This window comes from Mastomys coucha, unplaced genomic scaffold, assembly GCF_008632895.1.
Source record: "Mastomys coucha isolate ucsf_1 unplaced genomic scaffold, UCSF_Mcou_1 pScaffold1, whole genome shotgun sequence".
NCBI classification, from domain to species: Eukaryota; Metazoa; Chordata; class Mammalia; order Rodentia; family Muridae; genus Mastomys; species Mastomys coucha.
Genome location: NW_022196891.1, coordinates 47561562 through 47581162, shown reverse-complemented (window position 1 = coordinate 47581162; position 19601 = coordinate 47561562). Strand labels below are relative to the sequence as shown.

General features: G+C 38.8%; 1 protein-coding gene across 3 annotated transcripts in view; it reads left to right on the top strand.

The window, feature by feature from the left end:
- Positions 1-19601, top strand: part of Hmcn1 (hemicentin 1) — a 473399-nt gene that overhangs the window by 179105 nt on the left and 274693 nt on the right. For all 3 annotated transcript variants that reach the window (XM_031384523.1, XM_031384530.1, XM_031384516.1), the window contains exons 5-6: positions 10184-10355; positions 14356-14462. In XM_031384523.1, the coding sequence (XP_031240383.1) occupies positions 10184-10355; positions 14356-14462 (279 nt within the window). The remainder of the gene's footprint in view (positions 1-10183; positions 10356-14355; positions 14463-19601) is intronic.

The window sequence follows — 19601 nt, the reverse complement described above, 5'->3', positions numbered from 1 at the left end:
GCTTGTGTGAAGTACTCCTGTGGCTTGTGTGAAGTTCTCCTGTGGCTTGTGTGAAGTTCTCCTGTGGCGTGTGTGAAGTTCTCCTGTGGCTTGTGTATGTGAAAATAGTCCAAAGAGTATGTCAGTCAGAATTCATGCACATCTACCTGGAAACTTGGAAATGATTAAGTCATTAAAGCAAATGTTTGCAGCGCCAACCAGGCTCTGTCTAGTGTGTGGGAGCCTCAACCAACAGAGTAGGGTCTCTTTACAGTGTATGGTCTTAATTAGTGATGAAAGAATTATAGTCTATTGACTAATAAGGTTTTTCCATCTCATTAATAAGAGCACTTCTGTTGTGAATTTGAGTTAATCAAACATTATTAAAATTTTAAAGCATCTAAATCATTTCCTCTCTGTTTTTTTCTAGCCTCAGGAAACACATCAGACCAAACTGAACTTACATCTTAAGTAGAGAAAGTTGGAAAACTGTACAATCAAAATTATGCTAACAATTTTGCTGTTATCTTTAAATTTTTAAGGTTGATCTTTTCTAGGTCAAAATAGAGTAATTTGTTGTCTTTCCTTTCTCTTCCTTTCCTCCATTTGCTTATTTTTCTGGTAGAATCTAAAGTTTCTTTTAATGGTAGAAGTGAAACATAACAGATATACATAGAACTACATTTATCCTATAATGTTACAGTTGTTGCATGCAGAGAATTTCAGTTATATGCATAGAACTTCTAGGTTGTTTTCAAATTATATTAGAAATATATTACTGAAAATGTGACTACCAAATGTGACTTATAGGGCATAAAAAATACTGAGTTACAATTTATCACATTCTGAGAATGCATAAAAAAAGTAAGTCATTTATAATTTAGATTCTAGAATGCAGTGAGGAATAGGTGTCTTGATTCAATCACTTGATCCCTTAGAAACATGATTAGTCTTTTGAGGTCATTACAATTATATCTTCTTCTAAAGAATGAATTTTCAGTTGAATTTCCTTTCTAATTCAAGAAGCAGATTTCGAATCATTGCCAAGAAATTTCACATTATACTTACCTATTTTATGTGAGGTATTTAGATACTTTTACAATAAAAAGTCAAGTTTGATTACATAAAACACACATAGCTCTAGAAAAGAAATATACATGTGTAAGTTATTCTTAAACATCCCTTCCTATCTCCCTGATTAAATTCTAAACTGCCTTCCTGTGTATATGTACACATATATGTATAATTCTGCATATAATTTTAGACTCTGAAGTCATATGTGGGCTCTCAGTTAATAATTCCAAATTGACATGGCATGGCATTCTGTGTGTGTGTGTGTGTGTGTGTGCGTGTGTGTGTGTGTAGATGAACAAAGGTGAAATAGAAAGAGAGAAATAACCTGGACATAGAATCTGTACCTTCAGCAATCCTCAAGCATTCTCTCTAAGTGTTCTTTTATTACTCCTAGAGAGCCTGGATATTAATTTATTTAAATAATTTATTGTTTACAGACAGCCTGGATTTCTTCCTGCTTTTATGGTATTTGAGGGTATCCAGTAATGAGATCCTAATTATTATATGTATGTTGTATGAACATACACACATATACACCTGTCTATATGCATGTGTTTCTAATTATGCATTTAAAAATCTCTTTTTTTAAAAAAAAGAAAAACTAAGAGTGAAAATGAGGTGGCTGAAGTCTGAACTCTGCCTATTCTAAACAAAATGATTTAATGGCAAAAAATATATGATAAAGTCAATCTTCTGCATTTTATATTTTAAATAAACTGTATTTTCTGGCAAGCTGGGTTTCTTTTATCATCTCTAACTTGCAAAAACTGTGCCAGAAGAATTTTATGAAGATAAATTAGTGAAATATACTGCAATAGTTTAAAATAACTAGTGGGGATGACTTCACTCTCCAAGCATGTCTGAAGTGCACGTCTGTTTTGTCAGCTGCTGCACGCTAATGTGGTTCTGTCATGCAGGAAGTATGGCAACTTTACATAAGAGTTAGGTGCTCACTGAGTTGGAGTGATTTCCAGAGTCCCCACTGAGCCCACATTTCTTTAAAATAAAAAGAACTTTATTGAGAATATAACTCAAACATCTTGAAATTCCCCCAAGAGAAGCACCGTTCTGAGTTCTTGTATGATCCTTCTCATATGAACCATCACTTTAGTATTTTCAATGTCTTTGTTCTCTCTTCATTACTATTACTGAGATAAGAGTCCCTGATGACTTTTAAGCAACTTTGGGAAGAAAGTCAACGTGTCCTGGACTTAGAACAATCATCTCACATCTATAGGCAACAGCAGAGAGAAGTGTTGGCATGCGTGTTCACCTACAAGTTTACCTTCTCCTCTCTTGTACAGTCTGGGACCCAAGCTCAGCGAAAGGTGCTGCCTATAGTTTACCGGATTTTCCCACATCAAAATGTAATCAAGACAATTAGTTATCCTACAGATGTGCCCAGAGGCCAACCTGATCTACACAGTTGAGCTCTCATTGTGACACTTTTTCCAGGTGACCCTAGATTGTGTCAAGTTGATAAATAAAGCTAAACAGCAGACCTTTTGAACTAATAATCTTCTCTAACCTGTGTGAGCGGGATCAAATTTTAGATGTACCATGAACCTTTTTTACATTATTCTTTTCCCATCTTTGTCTGTCTGTCTGTCTGTCTGTCTTTGTGTGTGAGAGAAAGAGAGACAGAGAGAGAGAGAGAAAGTGACAGAGACAGACAGAGGAACAAAGAAATATAACACTATTTGTACTGAATCAGCAAACATGGCATCTACTGTTGGTCAAGCTCATTATAAATGTTTCTACTTTGAAGAGGAACTCAGTACATAAAGGATAATACAACTGGATATTATCTGTAAAAATCCTCTCAAAAGACTTGAAGGCATAACGTGTTTTGATTGACTAAGGTCTTGAACTGTGACATTAGTTCCTTTCAGCACTCTCAGTGAACACATCTTTAGAAACAGGCACAAATTAACCCAACTCTGAGCAGCGCTGTATAAAGTCTGAGCATTAATCACTCGTCTACAGTGATCTCCTTAGCATGCATATGGACATTTTTATCCAACTTAAGTAATCTAATCAGCCTTAGCCTTCTTGGGGACATTCCTGGGGGCATGAGCAGTGCATTAGCTGTCTACAGGCATATGTACATAAATCATAACCTAGAAGTTTCTAGGGTCAGAATAAAATGAACCTTACTTCAGAGTTGAGTTCTGAACCATTATTGAATGCTCTCTAAAGGGTATGTTCACAGGATGACATACACCCTTTGTGTATGTCCCTCTGTGTATGGTGGAGTGGAATGCAAGCAAAACTTGATGGCCTTAAATTTTAGTATATGACCACAGTCCCTCTAACTGCACTTCAGGCACCTCTTTCTGATCACCTCTTTTATATATTTAGTTATCATAGGGATGTTCATTAGCTGTTTAGGGGCCTTGAAGAAAATTTGGAATTGTGGCCTCCACGATATATTACAAGGTGATAAGACATTGAGCCCAGGCCAAGGGATTCTCCTGATTGTTTAGAAAAGCCTATCTCTCTTAGCCAGGTCAGAGGATGATCAGTGAAGCTTACCAGCACTGTAGTACAGCATTTTAACAAAATGGTTGTCTTAGAATTGAGAATTGCTGTTTTTAAACAGAATAGAGAGGACAAGAAGATTGGGTCCAAAAAGCACATGTTGTTTTGTTGCTAATTTTGTGACTTACACAAATTAAGATAAGTCCCTTTGGCACAGATAAGTCCCTTTTACTCTTCTCTAAAATAGAGAAAATTGTGCATGGGAGTTCTGAGCCAGGGCTTTTGTGCAAATCAGTGGAAAGCTCTTGGAGCATCTGCATGTACTAAGCATTGTAGATACACCTGCTGCTAAGTAGTGGTACATCACAAAGTATTCACAGTTCTGCAAGGATTTCCTAGAGCAGACTGCCTGGTGAACATGCCTATCAGGGATTATGCAGGAGGGTTCAGATCACTGTGGGCTGCACCAGCAAGGTAAGCATACGAGTGAAATGGGTGGGCTAGCAAGCAGCATTCCTCCATGTTACTGCCTTTGAGTTCCTATTCTAACTTCATTCCATGATGGGCTGAGCTTTGGAAGTATAAGCTCAATAGATGCGTTCCTCCAATTAGTTACCTCTTATTAATGTTTTATCAGAGGTTCAAAACATCAAACTAGAACATGTCCTGAACAAAACCACTCAGGTTGTGCTCATTAATATGTGCTCAAATTTCCCTTTCATATTTCATCAAATGTAACAACACCAGTCACTTTCAAACATCTGTGACTTGTTCCAGAATTAAATAAATGTGTACACTTAGGCATGAGTATCAGCCATGGTATAGGCTGTAAAATCTTTGAACTGCAATAGCATCTTTGTGAACACAAGGAGTTTAAGTAAAAAATGTGGTTTGTTGAGGCAGAATAAGTCTGAACAGATTAAAACAATGTAAGAACTCACTTCAGATATGATTCTTCTCATCTATCAAATTAAGGAGCTGGATTCGTCAGTCTGTCTCCAAGGCCCATTGTACAGATAAATTGCTAGGAATAACTAGAGAACAACTTTTACATTAAAACCTTTAAAGTGCCATCAATGGTTCCCTGGTGGCTTGAAAAAGTACTGTGTTGATAGCAACGCACAACCCAAAGACTTTCACTTCATTCTATTTCATTCCTTTTTGTCATTATAATAGATCATTCCCAACCTCATGAGAATGGTCCCCATAGTCAGACAATTAGTGATGTTTTCCCTTTATATCTGGCAATCCGAGGAGCCAGAAACCTCAGGGCGCACTCTGTAGCTTTCACTGATACATTCACATGTTGATAGTATCTGTACTTCCTCAGAACTTGAGCTGCATCTGTTTTCAATTAGAGTTTTCTTAGTAGTGGATAGCAGAGTGATCTGAGGCTCCTGGTAGAGTCTGCACTATGTCTTTCCCAAGAAGTATTGTTATGATATAGGATAATCTCTTTGTGAAAATCCCATAAATGTTATGTTGATGAATTGAAAGTGATATTAAATGTGTCTAACACCAGCTCGTGTTCTACAGCGTCTGAACGCACTTGCCCTAGGAAAATGCATCTGTTTTTAGGAAGGCTGTCATCTTCCCAAGAATGCTTAGGGCTTGGATAGGTTTCCTGTGATGTATAACCTCACTACATTGGATTTGAAGGTTAGATGTATTTGTGGAAGCAACACAGAGATAAACCATTAACTTACTGAAGGATACACGTGCAGATACTATGTTTCTACCTAATAGAATCACTTCATTATTAACCTGGAGATGTTGGGCACTTCTTTTTTGTTTTGTACTTCCTTAAAAACATTTTTTTTTTTTTTTTTTTTTTTTTTTTTTTACAATTGGGGCATTAAATAAGGGGTTTTCGTTCTGACAGTGTCTCATATTCACCAACACAACACCATCTCCTGTCTGTATCTCTTCCACAGCTCTCTCTTCCTCAGTGGCCATGCTTCTGCTCAAATGTCTTATGGGAACATACTTAGCTTATTGCACCCATCTCTCATTCCTCTTCCTATCCACTCTTGCTTCACCCTCCCACTGGTGCCCTTCCTCCCACCCAGAGAGTCCCCCCTTTTACTTTCATGTCTTACAGACTCTTCCTTTTAAAATCTAGATTCTATGCATCGATGAGAAAAGCGCAGTATTTATCTCTAGTGACCTGGCTTGTTTCACTCGGTTTAATGATCTCCACTTCCACTCATTTCCCTGACAATGTCTTAGCTTCGCTCTTTTTTTTTTTTTTTTCAGCTAGAGGAGATGCCAATGTGCATAAGTGCCACGTTGTCTTTATCCGTTTATCTGCTGATGGTGCATAGGCTTGTTATTCGGCATAGTAATGGCGAACAGTGCCATAATGAACATAGAATTCCAGGAATCCCTGTGATATGCTTATTTAGATTTATTTCAAATATATACCTAGACTGAGTCATATGGTAGCTAGATCATAGGGTGGTTTTATTTCTTAGGACTTTAAAAAAAGAATCCCTGAATTGATATGTATAGAGGCTGCACTAACTTGGAATCTCCCCAGCCCTGTGTGGCTTCCTTCCTTTCCCTGTGTCCCTGATTAGATGTGATGGACTGTTCCCTGTGTCCCTAATTAGACGTGATGGACTGTTAGTGGTCCTTGCTTCCCAAGCCTTACCCACTTTTTGGCCAAGAACCAGTCATGACCTTGCTGGACTTTCCTGAAGAATAGATGTTCTGGAGGGTTGCTTACTTTCTCTCCTTCCTTGTCCCTTCTCTCATTGCCTAAATTTATTGATTGCTTTCTCAGACACTAAACTAGTCCTTTGTATTTTCTGGAAACAAAGCAAATCTTTAAAGCCGTTTTTATAAAAATGTCAACTCTGATTATTACCTCATATATTCTAGAGATGTCAAATATTAGTTACAATTGGCCTAGTTCTAGTTGTCATGTGGAGAGACTTGATGAGAAGGACAAGTCATACTTTCATATTCAGTCATGAAAGATTACGAAAAGCTCTTCAAATAGCAGCATCTGCTTCTTTGCAAAGTTGTGTTGGTACACACACACATATGTGTGTGTGTGTATGTGTATACATATACATTTTCCATATATATATGGAAAATCCAGGTACTTTATAAGGTTAAACTTGAAGGAAATCTCTGATAGAGAGATTTATACTTGATTTATGGAACACGTGTTCTTTTGAACTCATTCATGATAACATGACAGTTTTTTTTTGAAATGTATCACTTTCACTCTTGAAGAATGTTAGTTATTTTCAAGAGGAGCTTTGTGAAGAATTTCAAAGGTCTCAGCCTGGCTTATGGAAGCATATTTATGAGATGCTTTCAATTTTATTCCTCTTTTACATTTTAATTAATGGTTTGCATGGTTATCTATCATCCATCCATCTATCATGTACATGTGCAATCATCTATGTACATGTATTGTGAGTATGTGTGTGTGTGTGTGTGTGTGTGCCTTCATAAAGGCAATGTTCAGTAAATCATTTATCTACCACAGGGAGAAGCACACACACACACACACACACACACACACACACACACACGCATGTGTGTGCGGGTGCGCACATACACACAATTGTACTTTGTTCACCTTCCCTCCGTCATTGACCTTCTGTTTCTCTCATTTCCTCAGCCACTGTTCCCTTCCCATGCCTCTTATAGGCTCCTTTCTGCTTTTGTGTCATATATGCATGAATGTGTGTGTATTTAAATCTAGAATCTACATTTGAGAAAAACATGCAATATTTGTCTTTCCTTTGTTATCTTTTCTTCCCATTTCCATATATCATTAGACATATTTATCACCTGAACAGTCCCGTTTCAAGTGTGTGTGTGTGTGTGTGTGTGTGTGTGTGTGTGTGTATCACGTTCATACATAAAACTAGCTAGCAGATATGGAAGCATGTGATATCTCTCCTTGAGTTAGGCTGATTTTTCTTTACACAATAACTTTTCACTTCCATCCATTTTCCTGCACATGGCACAACTGAATTTATTTTTACTCCTGAATAAAACTTCACTAGGGCTGCATGCCACCCTTTTCTTTCTCTGTTCATCTTGGTTACAGCGGACAGTACTGCAATAACCATGGATTTGTAACATCTCTGGTGTGCGCTGCTTTGCACACATCAGCTTGTCATTTATCTGAACACTTCCTTGCTGGAGTGAGTCACTCCTGTTGGCTACCCATCTATAGTACTCGGGTTGTTCACAACCTCCCTGCAACCTACTATGAATTTGCCCTTTCCCTTATTTACATAAATCACTTATCTTTCATAGATTGTTTTATCTGTCTATGACATTTTTATTAAAATGCATATTTGGGGGGTCTCTTAGTTAGTGCTTCTATTACTGTGATGATGAGGCACCATGACCAGGCAGATCCAAATGTTATGAAGGAAGACATTTAATTGGGGCTGGCTTATGCTTTCAGTGGTTCAGTCCATTATCAGCATGGTGGGAAGCATGGCAGTGTGCAGGTACACATGGTGCTGGAGGAGGTGAGAGTTGATCTGCAGACAGCAGAGCAGGACGATGTCACTGGGCGTGGCCTGAATATATATGAGACCTCAAAGGCTTCCCTTAATAGTGCCACTCCCTATGGCCAAGCATTCAGACACATGGGTCTCTGGGGCCATACCTATTCAAACCACCAAAGGGAAGAGCAAAGTAATATTATTTTATTGTCAGTTATATGGGAGTGGTGGGATGGTGCTTCCATAGTTCAACAAGCACTCCTTGTTTCCTCTAGTGTCCTCTTACTTAAGAAGCCTTCAGAGTCACCAATGGCATTATGTCTATAATGCAGTCATTTTGCAAGTGGAAGCTGAATTATCAGGGGTCATGGTGGGCTTTCATTGTATAGTGAGTTCAATGCCAGCAGGGACACCTGAGACATTATATCACTATGCAAGCAAACAGAAGACATGATTTTTGCCATTACTACAACTGATCTCTTTACTATTAATACACAGGCCTCCTTTAGTATTTATATCCCATGCCACCTTTTTCAGATACACAGAGAGATATATGTGATCTTTAGCCCTTAAGCAATACCAGGAGTGTGTATAAAAAATGAATGCTATATAATAAAAGCAAAAACTTCAGTAGATACCAGTGTGGAAAACAAAAGCAGTTACTAAATAAACATATGTCCATCAATACAAAGTACTTGGGAGAGAACTTTAAACAACACACATTTATTCTTAGAGTTAGCACAACTGTGTCACATTGCTAGCTATACTAATATGTCTCCCGCTTTTCCATGGTCTTTAGGAGAAAAAAAAGAAAGTGAAAGGATGTTTTAATAGGAAACATAAACTGTTCAATATTTGTTGCTTGGTTTCTTAGCTTGTGCCTGCTTGCACTGAAATTTAATATTTCATTGAATTTTTAATATTTTAATAAAACATTTTAAATATTTTAAAATTTAGTATTTGCTTAGGATCTGTTCTGTTTAGGATCTTGTGCCTCATTACAAGGTAAGGCTAAGAAATAAAGAGGCATATCAAATATGGATGTTACATAAATGTGACCAAGACTGAGAGCTGAGTTAAGATCAGTTAATTGCTACTTAGCTAAACATGCACCATTTGTTTAATGGGGAAATTATGTTTGATGTAAAATTATATAAAGTGGATGTTTGCCGTGTTTACACCTTTTTAGAATTTAATTTGTAATATATCCTTAAGGACTATTGTTTTATGTGCTCCTTGAGTTGATTTGAAGCTGAAATACTTTGCTAATTTTTGTTTGTTTCTTTGTCTGTTTATTTTTATTTATTTTTTGTTGCTTTTCCCATTATTTGGGGGTATTTATTCATTGTGTCACAAGAAAAACAAAACAAAACAAAACAAAAAACCAGGTTATCAAAAAAAAAAAAAAACAGGTTATCTTGTTGAGACTTAAACTATTTTTCCAAAGACTACTTTAATAACATTTAAAATATTAAGCCTGTCCAAATTCCACTTCACAATCCATTAGGTTTGTTTTTTTTTTAAAATGTGCCTAGAATGAAGTCCAGAATGAGTTTATTTTTTTTGTTTTTGTTTTTGTGTGAGTGTGTGTGTGTGTGGTTTTTTGAGACAGGGTTTCTCTGCATAGCACTGGCTGTCCTGGAACTCACTCTGTAGTCCAGGCTGGCCTCGAACTCAGAAATCCGCCTGCCTCTGCCTCCCAAGTGCTGGGATTAAAGGCGTGCGCCACCACTGGCAGGCACATGAATGTATTTTTTTAAAGACAGATTCTTTCTATTTTCCTTCACATGTAGAAGATTATTTTAAGACTCCTTTGGGTTTCATCTCATGGCATTTAACTTTGAAATTTAATTGTTAATCTTAATCCAAGACAAAACGTGGAATTGGAGTGCAGGTTAAACTAACATTTTACTTGGAGCCTACAGCACACAGAGGTAGGGTAAGGATGAGCTAAGCCTCAGTCACCACAGGAAGAGCCTCAGAGGCAGGGATTTCCAGAGCCAAGCCCAGAAGTGGAAGTACGGAAACCTCCCAATGTCTCAGGCGCCATTCACAAAATCTCCCAATGTCTCAGGCACCATTCACAAAACCTCCCAATGTCTCAGGCACCATTCACAAAACCTCCCAATGTCTCAGGCACCATTCACACGTTTCTTTTCCTTCCATAGGTGTTGAAGTGGGTGGAAGAAGCTGTGCAGGCCTCCAAGGTTCACCTCTTATCCACTGATCATTTGGAACACGCTGTAAATACTTGGAAAATTCCTTTTGATCCCAGCCTCAAAGAAGTTACTGTGTCTCTGAGTGGCCCGTCTCCTGTGATTGAAATTCGTAATCCTTTTGGTGAGCTGAATCAAAAACTTGTTTTTAAATCTGAAGAACAGGAAAGGACACTTTTTTGCACACTTAATTCAGCTTTATAAATAAGTTCAAAGCATTCATAAGTGAATCTAGATGTTTGAAATGAGCATGTTATTAGTCGTGAGTGTCTTTGAATTAACACAAGAATGAACATGCTAAAATTTCTCATATTTAGTCCCTGGGAGCTCTGAGGGTACTAGTTAGTTCATGTTGTTGTTCCTCCTAAGGGGCTACAAACCCTTCAGCTCCTTGGGTCCTTTCTCTAGCTCCTTCATTGGGGACCCTGTACTCAGTCCAATGGATGGCTGTGAGCCTCTACTTCTGTATTAGTTGGGTACTGTCAGAGCCTCTCAGGAGACAGTTATCTCAGGCTCCTGTCATCCAGCACTTGGCATCCACAATAGTGTCTAGATTTGATGATTGAATATGGGAAGGATTCCCAGGTGGAGCAGTCTCTGAATTGTCCTTCCTTCAGTCACTGCTCCATAGTTTGTCTCTGAAAATCCTTCCATGGGTATAATGTTCCCCCTTTTAAGAAGGAACAAAGTATCCACACTTTGGTCTTCCTTCTTGAGTTTCTTGTGGTTTGTGGATTGTACTTTGTGTATTCCAATCTCCTAGGCTAATATCCACTTATCAGAGAATGCATGCCATGTGTGTCCTTTTGTGGTTGGGTTACTTCACTAAGGATGATATTCTCCAGGTCCATCCATTTCCCCAAGAATTTCATAAATTCATTGTTTTTAATAGCTGAGTAGTACTCCGTTGTGTAGATGTACCACATTTTCTGTATCCATTCCTCTGTTGAGGGACATCTGGGTTGTTTCCAGTTTCTAGCTATTCTAAATAAGGCTGCTATGAGGATAGTGGAGCATGTGTCCTTATTACATGTTGGAGCATCTTCTGGGTATATGCTCAGGAGTGGTATGCTCTCAGGAACTAAAACTCCAACCGAAGAGTACACATGGTGGGACTCATGGCTACAGCAGCATGCATATAGCAGAGGATGGCCAAGCTGGTCATCAATGGGAGGAGAGGACATTGGCCCTGTGAAGGTTCTATACCCCAGTGTAGGGGAATGCCAGGGCCAGTAAGCACGAGGGGGTGAGATGGTGAGCAGGGGGAGGGGCGAGGGAACAGTTTTTGTTTTATTTTTTTCTTATTTTATTTTTCATCTTTTTTTTTTTGGAGGGGAAAGGAGATATTGTAAATAAGAAAACATCTAATAAAAAATGCCACTTGATGTTTCACAATAAAGCTGTGTAAAAGAAAAAAGTTTTTCTCATATTTAAAAAAATTACATTAATGAAATTTATTGTAGTTAATTATCTATATGGGAGAATATCTGAATGTTATAATATTCTTCTATAGCATAGTTTATTATATACCAACATTATATAATAATGTCCTAAATATCATTATTTCAGTATTGGAAATTGAACTCAGTCTCTGATACATACTTGTTTAATGCCTTACCTTTGAACTATGTTTTTTGGTCAATGCTTTAATTTGTATATATTTTATAGTAATTATTCTGTAAAATTTACCATCTTATTTTTTTGAACAAATCACTAGAACAACTATTTCTAAATTAACTTTCTAAAATAAAATAAGTTTCTAAATTTTCACTGTCATTTTCTAGAGAGGTTTAATTTTAAAAAGAAATCAGTAAAATTTCTAAAAGTCAAACTTAATGGGCAAGGGAGATGGCTGGGTGGGTAATGTGCTTGCCATGAAGGCACAGGGGCTTGAGTCTGAACTCTTAGGACTTTCATAATAAGCCAGTAACACACGTCTGCAAGTGCAGTCCTCCCAGGGAAGATGGGAGGCAGACAGGACGTTACCTGGAAGCCGTGTTGTTGGCATCAGCAGCTGTGGCAAATACTATGAGAGAGCCTGCATCAAAACACCAAGGTAGCCGGCCAGTGGTGGTGCACTTGGGAGGCAGAGGCAGGTGGATTTCCGAGTTTGAGGCCAGCCTGGTCTACAGAGTGAGTTCCAGGACAGCCAGGGCTACACAGAGAAACCCTGTCTCGGGAAAAAAAAAAGAAAGAAAGAAAAACCAAAAACCAAAAATCCAACAAAACAAAACAGGTAAAAGGCCATAGCTGACGCCTGAAGTGGCCTTTGAATTCCACTTCTGTGTTTGTGTTCATATGCAGACACATGCACATATATGACCCACACATACATATACACATGCAAATAGGTAGGTAGACAGACAGACAGATAGACAAATCAGATTTAGACTGGCACTAAATTTCAGTAGTAGGGCACTTGCTCCATTCTTAGCAGGCAAATGAATGTTTGGACTTACTTCTTCCTCACTTGCATTTTATGACAAGAGTTTCAAGATTCTTGAAAATGATGAGACTCACTCTGAAAAGCAAATCTGAGAATAAAGGAATCTCATCTTTCCTCACAATTGTATTAAGTGTACCTGCTGGTTCTGATAAAGTCGTTTCATTTTTACTGAGGTTTTGGTGTCTGCTGTACTTATTGATACTTATAAAGGGGAAGTGGGTGACTCATATTCTTTATTTGCACCATAGATGCAAACAATTCCAGTAAGGGTGTGAAATAATTTCTGTAAGCATACAAAACATTGCTCAGCGTCAGCATCCACACTGGCCAAACACTGAAATTTACAAAGTAAAATCCTCTTTTCAAGACTAGAGGAGTATTGCTCTCGGTGTGCATTTGTCTGCTGCAGCCATGTGCCTCTCACTGAAGTAACTCCCCATGCTACCCGGGAAGGCTGGACTCACTGAGTGTCATTCCTACTGCTCCCCATGCCACCTGGGAAGGCTGGACTCACTGAGTGTCATTCCTACTGCTTCCCATGCCACCTGGGAAGGCTGGACTCACTGAGTGTCATTCCTACTGCTCCCCATGCTATCTGGGAAGCTGGACTCACTGAGTGTCATTCCTACTGCTCCCCATGCTACCCAGGAAGGCTGGATTCACTGAGTGTCATTCCTACTGCTCCCCATGCCACCCGGGAAGGCTGGAGTCACTGAGTCTCATTCCTACTGCTTCAAGGCCCTCTGGGCACACAGTGACGGTCCATCTTTTGAATATATAAATTATATACCTGAGCAAAGAGACCATGGAGAGGCCAGAGGTGAAAAACTAGGGCTCATTTCCATCTTGTTTATCCCAGCTAGTAGTTATTGAAGGTAAAGTGTCCAGCAGATGGGAGAGGGTACCACTCATTTTGTTACAGTGCTATGCTGTATCATCCTTTGATGATATGAGCCTTCTCCTGCACCCAATGAGAAACTGGTTATAAGGCCGTGCACTTTGTGCAGAGCTTTGCTCGGGATCCTCACCTTAGTAGCATCTCCACTGACCTCCAGGGAGACCTGTATTCTAGACTGAGTTTTGCCTCTATGCAGTCTACCTGTCTCTAGTGACTGCTCATAATGTCTTAGTAACATGGCAATTGTTCTCCTAAGCTGGTTTTAGAAGTGAAAGGACCGGGGTTTTGTTTGTTTGTTTGTTTGTTTGGGTTGGTTGGTTGTTTTTTTCCAGACAGGTTTCTCTGAACAGCCCTGGCTGTCCTGGAACTCACTCTGTAGACCAGGCTGGCCTCGAACTCAGAAATCCGCCTGCCTCTGCCTCCCAAGTGCTAGGATTAAGGCGTGCGCCACCACTGCTGGGTTGAAATGACAGTTTATTAATTGCTATTCTCAGGTGACTGTCAAACACATAACACATGGAAATCTGTTACTTCAGTAGTGCCCAGAAGCCCACAATATCATATTTATTATATTATTATTATTATTATATTATACTATATTTTAGATGCAAATAACATAATATTTTGAGCTATGAACACAAACAATATACACATATACTTAGTTTAAAAAAATCTCTGTTATTGAAAATCTGATCATATCCTGAGGCTTTTGCATGTTAAAAAGCCAATCTCTTTAACTGGGGGAGAGATTATGATTTCTACCTCTGCTTTCTCTTTCAGGGAAGCTGATAAAAAAGGGATTTGGCTTGAATGAGCTGTTAAATATCCATAACTCTGCCAAAGTGGTGAACGTTAAAGAGCCTGAAGCTGGAATGTGGACAGTGAAGGTACTGTGTGATTTCACAGTCTGTTTGTTATTTCATTTTTAAGTTGGCATGCTTTTAAAGTATATGAAATAGCTTATCTATATATTCTTGCTGTCACGGAGAAGACTCTTAATGAAAGTACGTACGGGGGAGGTCTTGAGCACAGAAGCTGGGTAGTGTTGCTATGATGACCATGGGCATCAGTGATGTTCTGGAACAAGGATAAAAATTCTTGGGCAGTTTCCTATCGTCCAAGCTGTAGACTGATGATGGTACCATCCATTTCTTGCTTCCAAAATCAGCAAACACAGAGCCAGAGGAGAACAATAGTTAGGGCTGTGGGCTCTTTGTGGAACAGCGTGGGGTTGAACAGCAGCCACAGGCTGGACTGCTTGGGAGCAGAATTTCTCTATTTCTTGCTGTCCTATCCTCTCATGTGACGGAGGTGGCTCTCTACACTGCGAAGGGGGGCTGAGAAGTAAGCTCATATGTATGAAATGGTGCAAGGCAAGGTGTCAAGTACTGTTGGCTGCTGTCATTTGCTAAAGGTATGGTCATTATTTTCTATAATAAAAATAGCATTTGTTTCCTTGAATTCTGTCTGTCTGTCTGTCTGTCTGTCTGTCTGTCTCTCTCTCTCTCTCTCTCTCTCTATATATATATATATATATATATATGTATATATATGTATGTATGTTCAATATGGAGTAAAGAGTGTAACATACAATCAAAATTCAGAATGCCGTAAGTCATAGGTGTGACGCTGTTGTTGATTATGTGTGTAACTGGCTGTGGTGGGCAATTGGAGATATTGCCAATGTTTCACAGACTTTTCGTTATGCTCTGGACTCCTTCCAGCTCAAGCATCTGTGTTTTTATGTGTGAGAGGGTTTTCCCGAGAACAGGAAAAGATTGTTCTGCTGAGGCTTTAACACCACTCAGGAGCAGCTTTCAGATCATTAAGGCATAAACTCCAAATGCTTGCTCCAGGAGCGGGTTGAACAAGTGGACTTCATTCCTGTGTTTCCCTGTATCTTTTCCCCGCGCCCCAGCAGCACCCTTAGCAGCTCCCGAGAAGCCTTCTGCTCCAGAATCCCTGTGGTGCTGCCTGCAACAGTGTTTTTCTCTTTCATTACCTCAGGTTCCAACATAATAAATGGGCTTTGTGGGATGAGCATCCAAATTACAGGAATGTTGTGAATGCACATGTATGTGGGGATGGTCCATCACAGACATTCTGGGATTTTCCATGCCGGGCAGACTTTGATTTTCAAAGAATAAGTATATTAATTTTCTTATTGTAAGGAATTATAGTTTGCACGATAATTCCCCTCAAGTGCCAGAATATCTATCTATCTATCTATCTATCTATCTATCTATCTATCTATCTATCTATCTATATTATCAGAGCTTAAGCCTTTCAGGGATACTATAAAGGGTAGAATAGATTTGAGGAGCAGAGAGTTTAGGGGCAAAAAGAATATAAATGCAACCTGGTAGTTTCTTAATGAATGGGTCATAAATGGTCACAACTGTTTTCTTAACTCTGTTCCATGCACCCGGTATGTGTGCAGTATATACCAGATGCTTTGATGGCAAAAATGAAGTATTTTTCTACTCTGGTATTTTGAATTAACATGGCTACAATGGATATTATTGTTATTTTGATCAACATGCCCAAAATGTGATTTGTGCGGAGTCTGTTTTGTTTTGTCTTTAACCACAGTGGGAAGGGCTATGAAAGTCAAGCCTCTTAATCTCTCAGGTGATTTAGTTTATACATGACCTAAGCCAGCAGTGCCGTACGTTGGCAGTCAGGTATTCTGTTGTTGCTTTCTGGATCATAACAATAAAGTATCCATTGTTGGCTGTAAGAGATATGCAAGTGATGCTACTTTATTAGTAGTCTATGGGGCATTTGAACTTTCTTCCAGGTGATTTGGATTGCGACCAGCGATTTTTCCTCTAGTAAAACTCTCGCCTGGGGGAATGGTAGGTTGTAGCGGCAGTTTACCTTGTGCTCCACATGTCTATTTAGACAGCCATCAATTCTCAGTGTTTCCTTTCTGCCCTGTTTCACACTGTCTGCTTAGTGTGCTCTAAGCATATTTAATTGATCCTTGGAACAGAGGAGTTCCAGAGGTTAGTCTGTAAGCAAGGAGAGTGAGAAGAAGAGGGCGAGGCAATGGAATCTCTGTTTGGACAAGTGCCTAAGCTCAGTCTCCTATAACTAAGAGAGCTAAAGAAGGCACCATATCTATTTTTACATTGCACAAAATGCACTGCACTTCTTACTTAAGAACCTCTGCTCCTGACCAACACGATTCCTGGTTTGCAGTTAATGGTAACAATAATTAAACACAATATAAGCATGGAAGTGCAATTTATAGCTAATAAACTTATTTTGTTCCTATATGAAATGCCAAAAGAATCCATCAGCATGACACGAAATAATGGAGTTATGTCTACTGACATAAATATTGCTACTGACACTGGGTCTCCCTTTAGACAGCTGGTGAATGACAAATGCTCTCCCTGTGTGCTTTCTCAACAAGAGAGCTAAGATGAGATAGTGTATCCTGCATGCTATCTCCTTTGCTCTGTGCTATCTGCAAAATGTCTGCTATATCAGACGAATTAATAATGACTTTTTAAATGTTTCCAATAACACTTCAGTGCAAGTATGAAAAACAGTCTTTTTTTTTTAATGAGCATAAGATATTTAAAGACCTTGTGATTTGGCCTCAGCCATTCTTCTGCATCATTTACATTTAAACTCTAGACCAATTTAATTATTTAAGTTTAAGCTGGTCCTATTATCCTCTTCTTTGCCCCATGCCTTTGTTTTGTGTTGAAGACAGGATCTCACTGTATAGCTCTGGCTATCCTGGAACTCACTACGTAGACCAGGCTGACCTTGAACTCACAGGGATTGGCCTACTTCCTGAATGTCCCTCAAAATTCAACTCAGATGCCAACACTTTAATCAAGTCTTGTCAAAGATGGCCTAAAATATCACCTTTCCCTCTTTTTCTCTTCTATCATAAGTATATTTTTATAGAGATTTTTTCTCCCTCCTTATTGCTAGAATTTTATCACCAGAGAGGCCACAGTGCTCAAAACAAGAACTGTGTAAATATTTATGAATAAAAATTAATGTTTACTCTGATGGTATTTAAGAAAGTGGCAAATTTAGTTAGCCTACACACTTATGAATTGGGATGGGGGGACTTTAATGAATCCATGATTTCAGTCCTCCTGGAGTGGCTTGCTCTTTTCTCTTGGGTTTTATCTTGCAAACACTTTACTATGATGTTTTGGGGCACTTTTTCACACAGACAGTGAGTCAATTCATTTCCCTAATCATATAAATGTTGCAAATGCTTTAACTTGCCTCTGATGTAGGTAAAACATACAGAACAGAAGTAACTGAAAAAAACACAAAATTTTATTAAAAACAGTAGGGAATGCTGTTTTATGCCCCCAAGTTTCCATTTATATGGAAAGTACAAATTCTGGATCTCATTTCTGAAAAGCAATATGAATTTTCCATTCAGACAGCTGTAGCTAATATATAGCTACATAGAATATAAGCCTATTACCACAGAAACTGCCTGGGCCAAGTTTTGTCTCCTTCTACTTAAGGGAAATTCCCTATGATGATATTAAATAATATATTTAGATAATAGAAAATGTTTCTATTAGCCTAGGATTATCAGTGTAATCATTTGTAATTTAACACATCCCCTGGGGTATATTTCCATTAAGTAAATTTGTATAAACTGTCTGTAGATAATCCCCTAAGTACAAAAGAGAATACTCCATGACTATATTGAGATTATGAGATTGGGAGAAATATTTTGGTTTAAATGGTTATATTAATTTTTAGTGCATACTAATGTATATTCTACAGGTTAATATGGTTGCCTAAATAAGATATGAATAATGACAATACTAGTTCACAAAGCCCTACACCTAGATGAAGAGCTATATGCAATTAATAGTTGCTGAAAGAGGGGACTCTGTCTTCTCCAGGGACCAGCTCTCCAATAGGGAGGAGAACTGTAAACAATATACAAATGTACTCAACAGGATAGAGGTGTATCTATACACGCACGCACGCACGCGCACACACACACACACACACACACACACACACAGGATAGAGGTGTATGTATACACGCACGCATGCACGCGCACGTGCACACACACACACACACAGGATAGAGGTGTATCTATACACGCACGCACACGCACGCGCGCACACACACACACAGGATAGAGGTGTATCTATACACGCACGCACGCGCACGCGCACACACACACCCACAGGATAGAGGTGTATCTATACACGCACGCACGCACGCGCACGCGCGCGCACACACACACACACACACACACAGGATAGAGGTGTATCTATACACGCACGCACGCGCACGCGCGCACACACACACACGCACAGGATAGAGGTGTATCTATACACGCACGCACGCGCACGCGCACACACACACACACTCCTAGATGTATATATACACACACGTATAATGTTAATAATTAAACATGAGCTCATGAATTTGAGGTGTAGGGGGACATTGAAGAGCTGGAGGGGAAGAGGGGGGAGTTGAAAAGATACTCATTCATGAAATTATCTGAAACATTTTTTTAAATGTACAAGGTATTTTATTCCCTAGCATTGTAATATTTGGAAATTTTATTGAAGTTCAGCGTCTGTGTGCCTTAACTATTTATTATTTCATTATCAACCAAATACTGTATCTTAATTTTTGCTGACATCAAAGAAGCCATTATGCAAACAAACTTCATTAATGCTTTCTATGTGTTTCTCTGTATATTTGCATAAAATTTATAAACAAGGAAATATTTCCTGTATCAAAATTAAATGCATTGTAATTACAAGAATGTATTTATTAAGTTTTGAAAGGTTTTGTGAAAAATATTACATTTTGCAAATCACAACATAGTGTACTGGCATAAAGCATGTTTAAGAGTCATTAGTATATCACTCTCAAGTCCACAAAGGACTACACAGGAGAGCCCTCCAGTCATCCTCAGTTGTGGCTCGTGAATGTGAGCACACAGGAGAGCCCTCCAGTCATCCTCAGTTGTGGCTCGTGAATGTGTGCACACAGGAGAGCCCTC